The sequence below is a fragment of the Trichosurus vulpecula genome, chromosome 7, assembly GCF_011100635.1.
Source record: "Trichosurus vulpecula isolate mTriVul1 chromosome 7, mTriVul1.pri, whole genome shotgun sequence".
Taxonomy (NCBI): Eukaryota; Metazoa; Chordata; class Mammalia; order Diprotodontia; family Phalangeridae; genus Trichosurus; species Trichosurus vulpecula.
The window spans coordinates 33,766,304-33,785,924 of NC_050579.1; the positions used below are offsets into that span (position 1 = coordinate 33,766,304).

General features: G+C 49.8%; 1 protein-coding gene across 4 annotated transcripts in view; it reads right to left on the bottom strand.

Annotated features, from left to right (window-relative positions):
* ABR (ABR activator of RhoGEF and GTPase) overlaps nucleotides 1–19,621 on the bottom strand; it is a 294,763-nt gene that overhangs the window by 140,900 nt on the left and 134,242 nt on the right. Inside the window, exon 1 of one of the 4 annotated variants that reach the window (XM_036766141.1) lies at nucleotides 9,425–10,209. The exons of the other annotated variants lie outside the window; for them this stretch is intronic. Coding sequence (XP_036622036.1) covers nucleotides 9,425–9,559 — 135 coding nt within the window. The 5' untranslated portion in view covers nucleotides 9,560–10,209. Of the gene's footprint in view, nucleotides 1–9,424; nucleotides 10,210–19,621 lie in introns of those variants that run through there. 4 annotated transcript variants of the gene reach the window in all.

Consider the following 19,621-nt stretch of genomic DNA (forward strand, 5'->3'; position numbering starts at 1 on the left):
CTGAGTGGCGCAGTGGATAGAGTGCTAGCCTTGAAGTCAGCAAGGCCTGAATTCAAATCTTGCCTCAGACACTGTGACCCTGAGCAAGTCACTTAACCTGTACCTCAGTTTCTCAATTTGTAAAATGCGGATAATAAGAATATTAAATAATGAAGATAATAGCATCTACCAGGACTGTTGTGAGGATATGAAAATTATAAGATTATATTTGCAGAACTTAGAGTATTCTATACATGCCAGCTCCTAACCAGTGCTATCAAGGGTCTCATTTGCACCTGTGAGATACTGTTATTCCCATCTTACAGAGAAGGAAAATGATTGTAGGAGGTCACAGCGTCATAGATTTTAGAGTTGGAACGAATCCACTCTCTCATTTTACAGATGAGGAAACTGAGACCCAGAAACTGGCAGCTGCCTCCACCTGGAACTGCCTTTCCCAGGGTCACACAATTACTAATGCCAGAGGAAAAATGGGAAACCAGGTTGTGGGGATTCCTTTCAGATATGCTGCTGACGTCCCTTCCTACTCTAAAATCTTGGGACGTTTGGTGCCAAGTTCACCACTTCATTCCCTATGACTCGACGTCTTTTAACCCAGCTGGCAGTCATGTACCATGCTCAAGCTGGCAAAGTGCTTTACCTACCTCATCTGTGAGCTAGGTGCTATTATGACCTCCATATTACAAGTGAGGAAACTGAGTCTCAAAGAAGGACACACAGCTAGGATGGTTGCTAAGGGATATAGAGGACTGTGACAGTGGCTGTCCCTGAGGTAAAAGATGTGGGGTATGAACTCTCCCCTCCCTTCCTCTCCCTCCTTTCCTCTCCCTCTTTCTTTCTCCCTCTCCCTTCCCTCCCTTCTTCTCCTTCTCCCTCTTTCTCTCTTTCCCTTCCCTTCCTCTCCCCTTCCCTCTCTCTCTCTCCCTCTTTCTCTCTCCCCTCCCCCTCTCTTCCCCTCCCTCTTTCTCTCTTTCCCTTCCCTTCCTCTCCCCTTCCCTCTCCCTCTGTCCCCCTCCCTCCCCCTCCCCTCCTCTATGTTCCACTACAAAATACAGGCAGTGTCTCAGGGAGGCCCTTCGATCCTATTCAGACCCGACCAGCTACTGCTCCATCTAGACATTCGGCAACCTCAGCTGTTCTCCTGATCTTCCAAATGGGCATTCTTGTACAGAAGATGGAGGAGTCCATCCTCTTCTTCCCTCCAAACCCAGAGAAACTGATCATTTGCCCTAGCACATAATGGGGCTGACCAAACAACCAGACAATCAAACAACAACCTGTTCCCTGGTGTCTCCGCAGAGCCTATGAGACTTGGGAGGGTAGAGTGGGTGGGGAATCACCCAAAACAAGCAGAGGAATATCTACAGAAGCAGCCATCTGCCAAGCAGCCGCAGGCCGAGGCTCTGAGCTCCAAGCTCCTTCTCATCATGTAAACCCCCACACAAAAAAAAAAACCTCATAGAGAAGACACTCCTGGTTCCACGGTATTGCTTTCCTATACTGTAAGGCATGGAATAATAGAAAGAGCACCGAATTTAGAGTTGGGAAGATCTGCATTCCAATCCTGGCTCAGCCACTTGCTACAGCATTTGAACAGGCCTCTATAAAATGAGAGTATTGGGTTAGATGGCCTCTGAGATCCTTCCTGGAGCTAGATCACAGACCCAAAGAGTAGTCTCGGTGGGAAAGAAGCCCAAGAGTTTGCCTTGTACCTCCCAAGCTGCCTTGACACCTACCTGGGGCTCCTTACTAGGAGGCAGGCTTGCTCTGGGAGAGCAAGACAATGGCAGGCACAGAGAGCAGAGTCTGCAGGAGCCAGGGTGGGGGCACAGCTTCACTCCCAGACCTTCACAGACTATAAGCTATGACAGAGGATGGAGCCTGTCGAATCTTCTACCTCTCTCCCTGCCTTTACTAAGCACCTACTATGGGCCAGGCACTGTGCAATCCCAGCCTCCAACTTAGTGGGGCTATTTCTGCCCATTCAATATTCAGGGCTCAGTTAATATTGTATCCAAAGTGACAGGCACAGCTCCCTCCACCTCCCAAGGGACTTCCTGGGGCAAGCCCATTCAGACAATGAGATCTCTGATGCCATTGAAGCCACTGCCTTATTTTACAGACATTTAAGGTGACTTAAGATCATAGGTGTTTATGGTTGGAAGGGACATGAGAGGCCACGTTGTCCAAATCCTTCACTTAATGGAGGAAAAACTGAGGTGTTTAGATGACCTTTCCAAGGTCACAAAAACAGTATTAGAGACTGGATCCTAACCTAGGTCCTATGACTTCAAACTAGAATTCCATCCACTCTGTCAGGCACTGGACCACGCGGCCTGGCACTTTATATTCCTCCCTCAGCTAATGGATACAGGTCCTTTCTGCCATCTCTCTCTCTCTCTCTCTCTCTCTCTCTCTTTCTCTCTGTCACACACGCCAGTTCCAGAGACCATAGCTTGTTTGCACCTAGCTGTCTGCATGTTGTCTCTCCTACCAGAATGTGAGCTCTCAGGCATCGATTTTGGGGGTCTGTTTCTGCCTTCTTTTGTATTCCCAGCTTTTAGCACACTGCCTGACACATAGTAGGCTCTTAGAATGGGGAAGAGGGAATGAATGTCTAACTCCAAGGTCCACTGGATCATAGCCTTTCCTCAATCTGGAAATTTTATGGAATTTAAAGGTTAAACTGAGGGCCTGGCACCATGCCAAACACGTGGCACAATGTTCCCAAGCTGCTATAAGCTTCTCAAAGACAACACTAAATAAGAAATAGGCAGGGTGGTCACTCCTGGCAAGAAGCCAGCCAGGACTGTTGGCTCACTCCCTCTTCCTCTGCATGGCTTTTGAGCTAAAAGCTTCAGGAAGGGAAGAGGTCAGAAAGGACTTTCTCTCTCCATCCCTCGAGGAGCTGGCTTTTCAGGAGGCACCCGGTTGGCTACCACATCCCTCCCCCCTCCCCCAGCCCAGACCCGATGCTGCTGTCACTCCGGCCTGACACAGAAATGGCTGGCATCATCCTGGGGGTCTGAGCTAACAGTCAGGCCCCCGCCCCAGCACAGCTGACTCAATGCTTCCCAGCCCCCTCCCTCAGAACACCTGCCCCAGCTGCCCTAATCACCTTCTACTTACTTCCTCTGGCACAAGTCCCAAGTGATAGGCCGGGACAGCTGCAAGGGCTGTAGTCAAAGTCTGGCCTGACAGATGATCTCATTGGGGCGATAAGAACCTGACAGCGGTGTCCCCAACCCTGCCCTTGCCCCACCTCCTTATTCTCCAGCTTAGAGTCTCATGCCTTAGTTCGGCTGGGCTGGAAGGACAGAAAAGCCAACAACAGATGTGGCCTTGTAAGGGGGCCTCTCTCCCAAATATGCAGCCCGGACGAGGCTCACCAAAGTCCTGCCACCATGGCTGGCCCTGAAGACTTCCTCCTGCTGCCACCCCTCCCATCCAGGAAATAGGGAAGAGACACCTTAAGCAGCCCACGCCACCCTCTCCCTTCTTTCAAGGAGGAAAGGAGGCAGCTGAAGATGGCCAACTCCCTGTAACTCAGCTGAGTGAGAGGGGATTGGACTGGAGGATGAAGGGAGTTTGAAGGCAACTCTCCCAGAATCAGTAACAAATTAGTGGGTTTTATCTGCATTTACAAATGGATTTTTCTGGTCAATGGGCTCCTTGGAGAGGCCCCTGATCTCCAGTTGCCCCCCACAGCTGCAAAGTGCTCCTCATGAAGGATGCTCCTGTCTGAGCAGCTCACCCCCCTTCACGAGAAGTCCTGCTGGATGCCTAGTGCTTGGCCTTTAAAGACCTTCCCCAGCCAGTCTGCAGCCCACCTCTCTGGGCTTCACACACATCACTCCCCTCTGACACACTCTCCATCCCAGTCCAACAGGCCCTTCTTCTGTTCCACAGCTAGGAGGCTTTCCTATTACCGTGGCTCTGCCCTGGCCGCCCCCCTTGCCCACCCCATGTCTGGAATGCATTCCCTCCTCATCTCTCAGATCTCTCTAGCTTTCAGATTCCCTGACATACTTCAACAGGCAGTTTAAGGGACAGCTACTCAGACAGTGGGCAGAGCACTGGCCCTGGAGTCAGGAGGGCCCGAGTTCAAATGCAGCTTCAGATACTTACTAGGTGTATGACCCTGGGCAAGTTCCTTAACCCTGACTGCCTTTAAAAAAAAGGGCAGCTTAAATGCCATCTTCTCCATGAGGCCTTCCATAATCCTGCCAGCTGCTAGGGCCTCCTCCCACCCCACCCCCATGTCAAAATAAATCACATTCTATTTGTCTGCTATAGATTTTGTGTATATTTGTAAAGGGAGGCATGGTAGAGCGGAGAGCGAGGTGGCTTTGGAGTCAGGAAGGCCTAGATTCAAATGTTCCCTCTGACCCATGTGACCCTGGGCTCCCCCAGACTTAGATTCCTCATCTGTAAAATATCAGAGACCTAGATGGCCTCTGATGTCCCTTCAAACTCTAGATCTGTGATTCTGTATAAATACAATTGCTTTGAAAAGTGTAAGGCCCCATACAAATACAAGGGCTTGTTATTTTAGTTTACAGGTAATTAGTAACAGACAAGAAGGTCTGAGAAGGGAGATGGTGGAGGAAGCCAGAGGGAGCTGGGCCTAGGGATGAGTCGTCACTGCCAACTGTGCATCAGAGAGAGAGAAAGAGAGAGAGAGACAAAGAGACAGAGAGAGAGAGACAGAAAGACAGAAACAGAGAGACAGACAGACAGAGGGACAGGCAGAGACAGAGACAAAGACAGACAGAGACAAGGGAAGACAGGCAGACACAGACACAGACAGAGATAGAGACAGACAGACAGAGGCAGAGAGGGGCAGAGACAGAGACAGACAAAGACAAGAGAGGAAAGAGGCAGGGGGAGGGAAAGGCAGGCAGACAGGCATAGTCTTCATGTCACAGGTGATAGGGGAAAGTGGCAGGATATGTAAAAAATTCATTTTAACAAAGCTTCTTAAGAAGACCTCTAAACTTAAAACAAGGTTTGCCCTCATTTGCCATTTCCCAGGGCTCTACAGTTTACAAAACATTTCTCTGGCATCAGTCCTGGGAGGCAGGTTATTGTCCCTGCTTAACAAGTGGGGCACCTGGAGCTCAGAGACATCCAGTGACTGGCTAAAGGTCCTGTGGCCAGCAGTCAGGATTAAGTCTGAACCCCAATCTTCTTCTAACAGTTATGAAGTCCAGGACCTTTGAAAACCACAGGAATAGGGGGAGAACTGCCTTGGACTACAACTAGATACAAAGAAGAAAGCCTATGGATGCCAGACTGACTCAAGGCTCTCCTTGGCCCAGGAATCCTTCACTTTGTGTGTTCCCTGGCACCTCCTGGCCATCTGGTGAAGCCTCTGGTCCCCTTCTTACAATAAGGTTTTAAATAAGCGAAGGAAATGCTAACTCTCAGTTAGACATTAGTGAAAATGAAGATGTCATTTTGTTCCTCCCAAATTCACAGATTTTCCTGAATTCTATCCATGGACCCAGGTTAAGACTCTTGTGCTTAGCAAGACACACCCAATGCCCTAGAGAAGCATATGCCCACCTGGTCCACCTCTCTTCCACTGACAATACAACACCTGCTGAAAACCTGAAACAACCTGTTGTAGGAAATAAGTGGGCAGCAAGACTCCAGGGCCCAGTCCCAAGGCAGCGCTGGGCAGCTACATGGGGTCATGGCTCAAAAGTTGGAAGGGACCTCCACGCCAATTTCACTTAGGAGGAAACTGAGATCCAAGTCACCCAGGTGGGAAGTGGCTGAGCCAAAGATGTAGAGATGGGACACCCCAGGGTGCATCTAGGCCACCAACCTCATTGAGAAAACAGAGGCCCAGGAAGATGAGGTGAATTCATAGGCTCATGGGAGCAGAGATTTAGAGTAAGAAGGGGCCTTGTCCAACTCCCTCATTTTACAGATATGGAAACTGAGGGCCCAGATGAAATAGCTGCCCAAGTTTGCACATGCAGGGAGCCCCAGAGGTGAGATTTGAATGTGGATCCTCTGACTCCCTGCTACAGCACAAGTGGCCAGTCTTACATTCAGAAGAGGCCCCAAACTCTCCAAAGCCAGGAAACAGTTACAAGACATAAGACACCGAGGAACTGCCACCAACAAGGATGTCTAGGACAGAGTGGGTGCCAAGGGCCACGAGATTTCCATGAGTCATTGCTTCAGCCTAAGGACACCCATGCATTAAATGGCGTTAGATCAGGTCACGAGTGTGCAAGTGTCAAGGTCCTACATGTGCCGTCACCTTAGCAAGTCCTCACCTCAGAACCGGCGTCCAGCCCCGCCCAGTCTTCAGCAAGTGAGAGAAAGCATGGTGCATTGGAGAGAGGGCTGCCCTTGAAGCAGGAAGACACAGGTTCTAATCCCACTCCAGCCACTTACTACTTGAGTCATCCTAGGCAAGTCAGTTCCTCAGGACCTCAATTTATGTAAAAATGAGTGGGTTGCATCAGATGACCTCTAAGATCTGTTCCTGCTTTAAATGAAAACCATGATCCTATAAACTCTAGCTCATGGAGAGAATGAGGAGTTCCCAGGGAACAGCATCACACCTCTCTCCTGGGAGCCTCAGTTTCTCATCTTCTCAAACACTGGGTGGAGGGCTGTGTGGCTCATGCCACGTTGGCCCCTTGCCCATGGCTGGCCCTTGTGGCATGGCCACTGCCTATACGTGTGTGAAGGGTGAAGGGTTCGGCCACAAGCATGAGGTGCCAGCCTGCTCCTCTGGCAGAGATGCAAAGTGGGTTCGTGCATTCATAAAAGCCCTCGAGAAAAGAGAAGTAAGTAGTCATGCAAATAGAGGCAATGAGGGTGCGCTCTCCATCTCCTCAGCTCTGGCATGTGGGACGGGGTGGGGGTGGGGACACGACATGGGTCCTAGAGTCAGAGGAGGGCGCTTCAGACAGCACCTGTAATGCTGCCTGTGTGATCCTGGGCAGCTCAGACCTTGCTGGGCCTAAGTCTTCTTATCTGGAGAGTTAAACTAGATGAACTTTGAGGTCCCTCCCAGCTCTGAATTCAAAATCCTATAAGCCTATGACTCCCTGGCTAGAGAAGCTGGTCTAGGTTCAAATCCTACTTTGCCTACTTGTCGTTAAGTCGTGTCCGACTTTTCACCACATCATTTGGGGGTTTTCTTGGCAAAGTTCTGGAGTGGTGGGCCATCTCCTTCTCCATCTCATTTTACAGATGAGGAAACTGAGGCAGAGCGAAGTGACAGGGTCACACAGCTAGTAAGTGTCTGAGGCTGGTTTTGAACTCAGGTCTTCCTGATTCCCAGCCCAGCACTCTGTCCATTGTGCCACCTAGCTGCCCTTACTAGCAGTAAGACCTCAAACTCCATGAGCCTTGCTTTCCCCATCTGTAAAATGAAAGTTCAGGCTAAATGACTGCTAAGGTCTCTCCCAATTCTAAATTCTGTGATATTTTATCTCATTACAGCTTTACACACACACACACACACACACACACACACACACACACACACACACACACACACCATCAGGGAGGGAGAGGGGAAGGGAAGGTAAATTGCAAAATGGGTATCATTTTACATAGGAGAAGACTGAGACCCTGAGGTTAAGTGTCCTGAGAACGATTCCACAGCGAGTTCTGCCAGGCTAGACTGTACTGACGGTGGGTATTACAGGGGAGACTAGAAGTCATGCCTCCTGGCGGATCCAGGCCCTGCACCCGACAGGAGGCAGGCAGCATCCTCCCGGGCAAACCCAAGTCCGTACATGTGGGCATTCTCTCTCAGGCTGCTCGGCTTCTCTGTCTGTGGGCTCCCTGCCATCACTTAGTCACCAGCTTCCCTCCCACCCGCCCCCACCCACCACACATGCCCCCTCCCACCCCAGCGGCCCCAGAACAGAAAGTAAATGAGCAAGAATGCTAAAGTTAGACACGCACTGAGAGGTGGGCCCAGGCTGGAAAAAAGGAGGGCGGTTGCTGCTCCCTCAGGCCCTGCTCAGAGCCCCCAGAGGCCCTGGCACCTCCCTGAATGGCCAAAGACTAGTAGAGGCTGGGGAGGGGAGACAGGGAGGATGGCTGATGTAATCAGAGAAGGCCAAGCTGGATAGTCAAGGGGACTACTGGCCCCTCTCTCTCCTCCCCTCCCCAACTAAACAGTGCGTGAGGTGTTGGCCATGGGCAAGGCCAATGGTTAGCAGGTGCTCCCCTAGATGGGCCTGCCCAGGCTCATCTAATTAACACTGAGGATCACAGACTCATAGATCTATGGGGGAAAGGACCTTTTGGGCCATCTAGTCCAAATCTTTCATTTTACCAATGAGGAAACTGAGGCACACGGCAGTGAAGTGATTTGTCTGTGGTCACAACTATTAAGTGTGAGAGGCAGAATCTGAACCCAGGTCAGTTCTGTGACCCCAAAGCCAATGACTGCTCTTTTCACTGGACCGAGGTGCTTTAAGGTCAACTAAATTTTTTTGGTGGGGGTTGGGAGGGGTGGATCTTTATTTTCATTGATAGGAAACTCCCAGTGAGAAAACTCTGTTCACCAATGCAGATCTGACCTGCTCTGCAACTTACAGATTTAAGAGAGCTATGTGGGGGCTTGAAAGGACAGTGATTTGTCCAGGGTCATGCAGTCTTCCTGGCTCCAAGGCCTGCTCTGTCCACTATGACACTGTGCCTACCCATTTTACAGCAAGATGAGACTGAGGCCCAAAGGGGCTGAGGTTCGCCCCAGGTCACCCAGGTGGTGAGAGGCAGGCAGGTCCAAGAGCCTCCCACCAGCCTGGGTCCTGACCCTGTTCTGCTCCCAGCAACCCCGATAATCTGGGACCTGCAGACTCTCCTAACCCTGTCCTGCTTCACGTGGCCTCATCCAATGTCCCAGTATCCAGGCTGGAGGAATTTTCTCAGCCCCACATCCTGGACATCTACCCGGAGCCACAGCACTACTGTTACCATGGAGGCAAATGAATCATCTTCTCCCAGACCCATGTCAGCCAGCTATGCCGGGGCAGGGGCTTTTACAGGCTTCACACAGCAACAGGGCTGATTATGTTAGAGCTGAGGGGAGCCCCCAACAGCCCAGCTGGGCTGGGGGCTGGCAGCTGTGGGCAGCCACTCCCCTGGAGAACAGCTGGCCCAGGGAGAGGCATGCATCGGCTCTGCTTCATTCTAGCACCGCCCCCCCCCCCCCAGCCAGCAGGCCCCCTCCCCCCTTCCCAGGCCAGCTGGCCATGCCCTCGGTCATTACTGTTCAGCCCTGGGGCTGGTGCAAAAGGCAGGCATTTTTCCCCATGCTCTCTTAATGTGTACACAATCTATCCTTATCCAGCTACCCCAGGAAGCCTCCCCCACCCCACCCCGACCCTCCCCTGCCCTGACAGGCGCTTAGGCAGCGTCTGCGTCATGCTCCCACCTTCACTGCCACCAGAAACGGGGAGCCCGAGTCCGGGCTGGTTGGGGTCCCCAGATCACACTCTTCCAAGACAAACACATCTTCATCCTCCAAGACCTTGTCGAGAAAGCCTATCGCCTCCTCTTCCTCTTCCATGGCCGCTGGAGCCGCAGCAGGCAGAGGCCAAACAGGAAGCCGGCGGGTCCCACGCAGCGGCAGCAGCAGCGGCAGCTCTGAAGGGGCTGGGGGCAGCCGCTGAGAGAGCAAGGGAGGGAAGGGCGGGGGACCGCAGGAGTCTAGCAGGCCTACACCAGCGTGCTGGCCTCCCCAGAGTCAATATTGGAACCTGGCCACAGGCTCCCAATGAAAGAGTCCATTATGAGAGCTTTCCCCGCTCTCCTGCCTGGGCTGCTCTCAGCTTTTCGCCTTGCACACTCCCGTCTCCTCTCAGCAAGGAAAGCGAGGGGTCCGAGGTCCCTGTCCCCCACTCCCAGGGCAGACCCTGCCAGGCTCTGGCTGCCTCCAGCCTGCCCTTGCAAGCACTGCTCAAATTCCGGGGGCTGTCACCAGAGATAAACGGGCAGCCAACCCTTGGAGGAAAAAGAAACCACCCAAGACTGCTGCTACTTCCTTAAAGTCTCTGCTGCCCCTGGGGAAAGCGAGCCCCTGTGGAAGCCCCGGCCTGGCCCTGAGCTGCCCGGCCCCGGATCCTGCTCCTTCTCCCCAGCCTCTGCTTGCAGCTGCCCGTCCCTAGTCCCTTCCTCCTCTGTAGTCCGTCCAGTGAGCTCCGCGCCAGCCCCAGCCCCACAAATCCCGCCCTTTCAGGACTCGGAGGTTTGAGCTTGCTATTAATATACAGGAAATGCACGTCTTGACTTGTGAGATGGAGCTGTTCCCTCTCTGTGGTCACTGGGCGCACTGGCACAGGGCTCCTCACAGGGGAGGCTGGCAGCAGAGCCAGATGCAGGGCTCTAGGAGGGGAGGGAAGGGGAAGTGTCTGGCCTCCCAGGACCTCAGAAGGACTGCTCCTATTTACAACCCATCAGCAGAGCAGCAGCCCCAGCACAGTGAGAGAGGGGGCAGCTCAAGTTGGGACCTAGCCTCAGGGCAGCCTGTGAGCCCAACTCCTGGGAACAGGACTGAGCCTTCAGAACCCTGTAATGAAGCAGGTGGGGGCAGAGGAAAGGAGTGAGGGCTACTTAACCCTCTGGGGCACTAGTGCCTCACCAGACTAGCCTCTTGGCTCCTCCCAGGATCACAAAAGCCTCGAGTTAGAGCTGAAAGGAGCACAGGAGCCCAGATCTTGACTTGGAAAGGACCTTAGAGGCCAGCCAGCCCAACTTCTCCATTTCACCAATGAGCAAAGTGAAGTGATTTAAAGGATCCTGGCTCCAGAGCTAGAAGGGACCACAGGGGCCATCTGGTCCAGCACTGGACCTTGGACAGATGAGACAACCACGACCTAGGGGAGTGAAATGATTTGCTCAATGTCACACAGGTGGCAGAACTGGCATTTGAACTCAGGTCCTCTGCCTTCAGAATTAGAGCTTTTTCCACTGTACCCATGACTCCCACCAGCAGCCACATATTCTGCTCACACCTGGCCAGGAGAGACCCAGCACCCCCTTCTCCCTCTGCCCCACTTGGGCTTTGCTCAATGTCCTTTCCTTAGTGCCCAAACCTACTCAACCAGACTCTACAGCACATATACATTCATATGCTTCTTAGCACTCCTGCCCCCACCCACTTTCCTTATGGATTTCTTGGTTTTGTGTTTGTTTGTTTTTAAAGCTCAGTTCATCCTGCTATCCCAGGGTCCCAGAAGCCCATGCTTTGGCCTCACAGCTAGGCTTGCCAACATCCCTATCCGCCTCAGAAGACAAATGACATGAGCTTGGTGGCAGCAGCCTAGGACCATATCCTTCTACCACACAACACTGATACTTAGCCAAAATTTCAGGACCAAGACTGTCAGTGGGATGTGTCAGTTGGGTCAGGAAATAGAGAGAAAAAAGGAGGAAAAAAAATTCTCTCTCCCTCTCCCTCCTTTCCCCCCTTTCCTCCACCTCCACCCCAATCCTGCCCAATCTTAGGTCATAATCCACCTGGATTCCACCCATTCCTGGTCAGCCACTTTCTGCAAATCTCACAGCAGCAGGGTTTTAATGACCAAACAGGCCTGGTCCAAACTGTGGCTTTTGGATCACAGATGGACAGTTAGAAGGGCTCTCAGGCTAAAAGTTAAGAGCAAGAATTTACCTTAGGAGTTGTCTAATCTAACCCTCTCATTTTACAAATAAGGAAACTGAGGCTTGGAGGAGGGGGGTGAAGAGTCTTGTCCAAAGGGTAAGTGGCAGAGCCAGGATTTGAAGGCCTATCACCCAAGCTGAGGCCAGCCTTTCCCGTCCAGAAGCCTCTTGCCAGGCAGACTTCCTTCACCAATCTCCCTGATCTCCATTGCAACAGACATCATCCCACCCCTTCTGCAAATCCTCCTGGTTATCCCAGCCCACGTGGGCTTCTTCCTGCTCTGAGAGACAGACAGACAGATGAGAGACTAAAGAGAGAGAATGACAAGAAAGGGAGAGTTGAGAATGAAGAGAAAGACAAAGCAAGAGAGAGAGAGAGACATCCAGAGACAGAGATGAGGGAATGAAGAGCAAGAAAGAGAGAAGAGAGGAGAGAGGAAAGGGGCAGGGCGGGGGAGAGACAGAGACAGAGAGACAGAGTGTCTGGGCAGTGTGGCACCGGCTGTGGGAAGAGTGCTGCTATGTCTGGAGTCGCAGGACCTGGGTTTCAATCTCACCTCTGCCACATGCTTCTAGAAGGGGTGAGACAGAGTGATGCTGTCTTCCAGGAGCTCCCCAGCAACCTCCCTCTCCTCTCTGTAGCTGTGAGCTAGGATCTGCGGAGCTTCCTCATGGAAAGGACTCACTAAAGTGATGGGCAAGCCACTTCACCATACTCAGCCTCAATTTCTTCATCTGTACAATGGGGGGAGGGGTGGACTAGATGGCTGTGGGTCCACAGCCATTGGCAGATGAAATGTCGAGCTGCTTTCAGAGACATCCAATCAGCAGGCTGATTCCCAGCAACCCTCTAACTTGCAGGGGTCTCAGTCTACATTAGGGAAGGCAGTGCACATTGTGGAAGCACCTGGAAGCCTGGAAGGACCACAAGGCTCATCATTGCATTCGTGGCCCAGGGTCTTCCATTCTGCTCCAACTCTCCCTGTAGGACCATGAATGTTGCTTAGCTTCCTCTGCGTCCCCTACAGCACCCAATGATGCTACCCATCCTGCAGCAGCTCCATCAAGGACTTTCCCTTCTTTCAATCAGACCTGAGATTTCAATGTTGTTGAGAACTCCCAGGCAAGGAAACTCTCTTTATTAGTGCAGATCACTACCTGCTCAGCAACTTGTCTTCCTAATGTTGCTGAGCTGCTGAGAAGTGAAATGTCTCACCCACCATCACACAGTCAGCATATCCAGGACTTGACTGCGAGTTCCTGTTCTTTCTTCATCTCTAACCCTTTATATCAAGGCCTCCCACCATACTTGGGAAGGAGAAAGTAAGAGCACCTGGGAGGGCAGTATTATTGCTATCCCCATTTTACAGTTAAGGTAGCTGAGGCAGACAGAGGTTAGGTGACTTGACCAGGGTCACACAGTTAGTAAGTGTCTGGATTTGAACTTGGGTCTTCTTGACTCCAGGCCCAGTGCCCCATCCATTGCACTACCAGCTGCCTTCCCTTCCCTTTCCTCATCTTTAACCCTTTACATTCCTCTCTACATACTCGGCACAGTCTCTCCCCAACCCCCTTTCACTGAATGCTCCTCATTTTGTCCTCATGCACCTGTTACCCAGATTTCCCACACTCCCACACATAAGCCACCTCCTCAAAGGCCACCATATCTAGCTAGAGCTATTCCAGGGTAGACCATTCCAATATTGGGAAGGGAAAGGTAGGAAAGTAGCACTGAGAAGAGTCAGGATCTCCTCCCCTCCTCACAACTGGAAAAGGAAGATAATCAGTCCTGTGTTTTTTTTTTTTGGACTTAAAAATAATCTGCTGGAAAGACAGGTCCAAGTCGATGTCCAAGTGGGCTCCTTGCCACACTGGCCAGCAGAGTGGACAGGGCTTCCCTTCAGGACGGCAGGACTCCTCCTGGCTACAGAGCCAGTCTATTGGAATCTCCCGGGCCTGGGGGCAAGAGCTCTGATTTCCCCAAAACCCCAGAGGGTACCTCGATGTCAGCCAATGTGTGGCAGGAGGGGGCCCCTCTCTGGCAGAGTTCAGCGAAGCCCCACCCACTGCTTCCCCACACGACTCCCAGCTTCCTAAGAACTTCAGGACTTGGCTCCTTCCCCCTTGTCACTGGATTTTCCCTTGGCCCAGCCCTGGGTCTGGTTATAAATAGCCATGGCACATCTGAAGGGCCTTTCAGCCACAATTCCACATTTGGTTTGGAGGGGAGAGGCCATTCCCAGGGCTTGGGAAAGGACAACGCCTAATGTTCTGGATAATACCCATGAGCCTGCTGAGACCCTGGGTCTCTCTACCTACAGCTCTATCTCCCATCCAACACTCACCAACTCCTAAGACACGATGATGAGCCCAACCATCCCAGCCAGACAAGAAAGCATGAAAGATGGAAGATGAAGACCCCAGTCCAGGGTCTCCCCCTCTGACAACTTCACCCCACCCCAGCAAAGGAGCAAGATTTGATGAAGTTTACCATCCTGATTATGAGCACCCCAGTGACACCCACCCAGTCCTGGACCCCCAAATCCTGATGGTCACCTGGCTCTGGAGTCAGAGGACCCGAGTTCAAATTCTGCCTCCGATGCTTACTAACTATGTTTCTTTGGGCAAGGTCCTGCATCGCCCCAAGCCTCAGTTTCCTCATCTGTAAAAACAGAGGCTTCCGAGGTTCCTGCTTGATCTAATATACAGCCATACAGGTCAGATACTAACCCAGCTGCTTCTCTCTGCCCCCCCCACCCCACCCCACTCCCTTTCCCTCCCTCCCCCACCCCTCCCTCCCTCTCCCTGTCCCTCTCCCTTTCCCTCCCTTCCTCCCCCCCCTCTCCCTTTCCCTCCCCCCCTTAAATTACCTTGGATTTACTCATCTGTGCTCATGTTTTATCTACAGTTCCCTCCTCCACCATGATGTAGAATACAAACTCCTTGGGAGCAAGGACATCTTCATTTATGCCTGTGTATCCCAATACCTTGTACACAGTTGGTGCTTAATAAAAGTTTGTTAAATTCAGTCTCTCTATTGAAAGCACTACCTCCGAATCTTTTAAGAGGCAGCTAAATGATACAGTGAATAGTGTATACACTGGATGTGAAGTCAGGAAAACTTGAGCCAGACTAGATTGGGGGGGGGGGGGATGTCTCGATGATTTTGTGTATCCTGGCCCCCTGGGATGGTGTCTAGGGAAGTCTATGGACCCCTTCTAAAAATTAGGTTTTTAAATGCATAAAATAAAATATACAGGATTACACAAGAAACCAATTACTGAAAGACAGATATCAAAATATTTTTTAAAACAAGTTCACAGACCCCCAAGTTAAGAATGCCTGCACCAAGTGGCTTCTATGATTTCTTTCAAAGCTAAACTGAAGGTCAGATGACTTCAGCAGGGGTTAGAAATTCCTTCCTTTTGACACACAAACACCTTTCAGAAAGAAAAAAACCAAATCCTCAGTCCTCTAGGGATTAAAGGATCATAGATCTAGAACTGTAAGAGGCCTTAACGGCCACCTAGTCCAATACCCCCTGATTTTACAGAAAAGGAAACTGAGAGAAAGTAGAAACCAGAGTTACATAGTTTGTTGTTGTTATTGAGTAGTCATGTCTGACTCTCCCAAACCCCATTTGGGGTTTTCTTGGCAAAGATACTGGAGCATTTTACCATTTCCTTCTACAACTCATTTTACAGATTGAGGAAACTGAGGCAAACAGGGTGAAGTGATTTGCCCAGGGTCACACAGCTAAGTAAGTGTCTGGGGCTAGATCTGAACTCAGGGAGATGAGTCTTCCTGATGCCAGGGGCTCTGTACACTATGGTACCACCTAGTTGCCCCAAGTATCAGAGAAAGGATTTGAACCCAGCCTACACCTCAAGAACTAGTATACTTTAGGAAATTTTCTCACAAAGATTCCTTTTTTTCTTTCCCACATGACCACTATATACTGGAGTCTTCCATTTCCTTCCCAACCAGTTGTTTGTGACTGTTTAAACCCAAACCTTTCTGTTTCCTTACCACGTTGGCACCTGGCTCCCATCCCTACCACATTCCCTAAAACATCCTCTCCAGTCAACAGTGACCACCTTTTCTCATTTCTAAAATATATAGAGAACTGAGTCAAATTTATAAGAATACAAGTCATTCCCCAGTTGATAATTGGTCAAAGGACATGAACAGACAGTTTTCAGATGAAGAAATTAAAACTATCTGTAATCATACAAAAAAATGCTCTAAATTACCATTGATCAGAGAAATGCAAATTAAGACAAATCTGAGGTACCACCTCGCAACTATCAGATTGGCTAATATAACAGAAAAGGGAAACAATACATGTTGGAGAAGATGTGGGAAAACTGGAACACTAATACATTGTTGGTAGAGTTGTGAACTGATCTAACCATTCTGGAGAGCAATTTGGAACTATGCCCAAAGGGTTATAAAACTGTGCATATCCTTTGACCCAGCAACACCACTTCTAGGTCTGTAACCCAAAGAGATCATAAAAATGGGAAAAGAACCCACATGTACAAAAACATTCATAGCAGCTCTTTTTGTGGTGGCTAAGAACTGGAAATTGAAGGGATGCCCATCAATTGCGGAATGGCTGAACAAGTTGTGGTATATAAATGTAATATTTTTGTTCTATAAGAAATGATGAGCAGGCAGATTTCATATAAACCTGGAAAGACTTACATGAACTGATGTTGAGCGAAGTGAGCAGAACCAGGAGAATGTTGTATACAGTAACAGCAACATTGTGCAATGACCAACTATGATAGACTTAGCTCTTCTCAGCAATACAATGATCCAAGACAACCCTGAAAGATTCATGATGGGAAACGCTATCCACACACAGAGAAAGAACTATGGAGTCTGAACGCAGATTGAAGCAGACTATTTTCACTTTTTTTTCTTTCTTGTGGTTTTCCCCTTTTGTTCTGATTCTTCTTTCTCAACATGACTAATGTGGAAATATGATTAATATGATTGTACATGTATAACCTATGTCAGATTATTTGCTGTCTTGCGGAGAGGGGAGGGGAGGGAAGGAAGGAGAAATGTTTGGAACTCAAAATTTTACAAAAATGAATGCTGAAAACTATTTTTACATGTAATTGGGGGAAAAAATAAAATACTATTAAGAAAAAAAATTATCACCTTTGTAGCAAATCCTCCTCCCAGGAGTCCCTTCTTTTGTACTCTGGGGTATACGACACAGCTGACTACCTTCCTTGGAACTCTTTTCGCCTAGCCCCCACCCCCCACCCCCAGCTCCCCCTTCTGGCTGCTCTTTCTCCTTCTACCCTCTGAATGGGGATGTTTCCCCCAGCCCCAGTTTCAGCCCTTTGCTCTTCTCTTCTTAAAATCTCCCCCCACCCCTTCTCTGAGAACTCATCCTTTCTCAAGGTTGAGCTTGCTCGATCTCTCTCCCTCTCTCCCTCTCTCTATCTCTCTCTCTCTCTCTCTCTCTCTCTCTCTCTCTCCCCCCAGCTCTGCACCCCCACCAGCTCCGAGCTCCATGCTTGAATTGGACCCACCTCTGCCTAGATACTCCACTGTAACCTCAAACTTAGAACATTCCAAACCAAAGTCCTCTGCTGCTGCCTCAAAGCAGCTTTCCCTTCTGACTTCCCTACTTCTGTCATTCTCTCGTTTGCTTGAGGTTAAAACTCTGGGGTCGTTTTTGACTCCTTTGCCCCTCCCCCCTAATCCTGTCAATTCTTCAATCTGTCCCTTCTCTTCCTCCACTGCTACTGTCTTGGTCTAGGCCTAGAGTGTCTCAGGGGAAAGAACACTGTACTTTGAGTCAGAGTTCACTTACTGTGACCTTAGGCAAGTCACATAACCTTTAAGGGCTTCAGTTTCCTCATCTGTAAAATGGGGGGTGGGGTCACTACATGGCCTGTGACGGCCCTCCCAGCTCCAGAGCAATGTTTTAATTAAGCCACAAAATCTTAGCGCAAAAGGGGACATCGTATCTCATCTCTCTCCCTCTCTCCCTCAATGCAGAAATTGCTTTTACAACATCCCCAACAGTCACATAGTTTTAGCCTCTTATTTCTGGCGACAAAGAGGCAGCATCTCCCCCCACCCCCCACCCCCGCCCTCCCCTCCCAAGTACAATACAAACTCCTAGAGAGCAAAGATTTTCATTTTTGCCTTTGAATCCCCAATGTCTGGCATACAGCAGGTGCCTAATAAAAATCTGCTGAATGTAGTCAAGTCAAAAGCCAACGTGCATTTATTAGGCACCTACTATGTGCTAGGCATTTTGCTAAGTGATGGAGATAAAGACAGGCAAAGACAGGCCCTGCTCCCTGGGAGTATACAATCTCTCCACTGGGAGCCTTATTAAGTGGCAGCTAGGTGGCATAAAGGAGACAGTGCTTGACTTGAAGCCAGAAAGATGTGGGTTCAAATCCAGCCTCTGACACCACCTGTGTGATCCTGGGCAATTCAACTGCTTTGAGTCCCAGTGTTTTTATCCATAAAATGATATTGTAATCATCGTATATGTAGTGGCCCTGGTTCTTCTGACTTCACTTTTCATCAGGACCTACCTCACAGAGGAGTCCTAGGCATAAAGGAAATAACGTCTGCAAAGTGCTCTCTAAGGGCCAGCTTTTGCAGTCCCACCAAATAGTTTATTACCATTTATTATTATTATTATCATTAATTACTACACCCCCCCTCCACCCCCCCAGTAGCCCATTCCATGATTTTCTCTTTCTAATTGACAGGAAGTTCCTCCTTATAGTGAGCTCAAACCAGACTCCACAAAACTTCCACCAACCCACTTGTTTGAAGCTATCCAGAGCAAGCTCATTCTTCTTTCACATAATTGCCTTTGTCAAATATTCGGAAGGCAGTAATCAGTCACCTAAGGCCAGCTAGGTGCTGCCATGGAGTCTGGAAGACTCATCTTCCTGAGTTCAAATCCTGCCTCAGATACTTACTAGCTGTGTGGCCCTGGGCAGGTCGCTTAACTCTGTCAAATGAGCTGGAGAAGAAAAGAGCAAACCACTCCAATATCTCTGCCAAGAAAACCTGATATGGGGTAACAGAGTCAGACACTACTGAAAAAATGACCGAACAACAATCAGTAACCTAAGTCAAGATACCTTCTCTCCAAGCTAACTACTGAATCCCCAAGCCCATCTGCCTCTCCTTAGAAGGTCAGATTTCCACAGGATCACTTTTTTTCCAACCTTTCCTCACAATGCCCCACCCCCCCACCTTTGCTGGCCTCTTCTAACAAACCACCGCATGCTAACATCCCTCTTACTGAGGGGCATCCAGAGAAGAATTATAGGGACTGATGCAAAGTGAAGTCAGAAGAACCAGGGCCACCACACACATGGTGATTACAATAACGTTAGAGCCAAGAACAGCCCCCAAACGATCGATACTGAACGCTGCTAAATCATAACGACCAAACGTGGTCCTAGGAAGAGAAATATGAGAATGCAACTCCCTCCCTTCTTTGTGAAAGGGGTGGGGGAGCTATGGGTGCAGAATACTACACAGAATGTCAACTTCAGCTGCGGTGTTGGTTGGGATAGATTAAGAACTCTGGGCCACAGCATTACAATTCTCTTCCCCCTCCCCCACTGAAAAATCACATCATCTCGGCCTGAAGGGAACCTAAGAAGACATCTAGTCCCACTCACAAAGTAACACCAAGAACCCTACTATATATAATAACAAATGGTTGCCTGAGCCTCTGAGAACGGCGTCACTGGCTCTGGGTTGGAATCCCACCTCGGGTTACTTGTGCCACTTCACTTTCCTGTAAAATCAGGATGGGTCAGACTAGATGGTCTCTGAGAGTCTATACTCCTACGAAAACCCCTGGAGAGAGCTAACCTCCTGAAGCACTCTATTTTTCCTCTGGACAGCTCTAACTACTAACAGTAACAGCTGTAATCAAGCACATCTTTTTTTTTTACTTTAT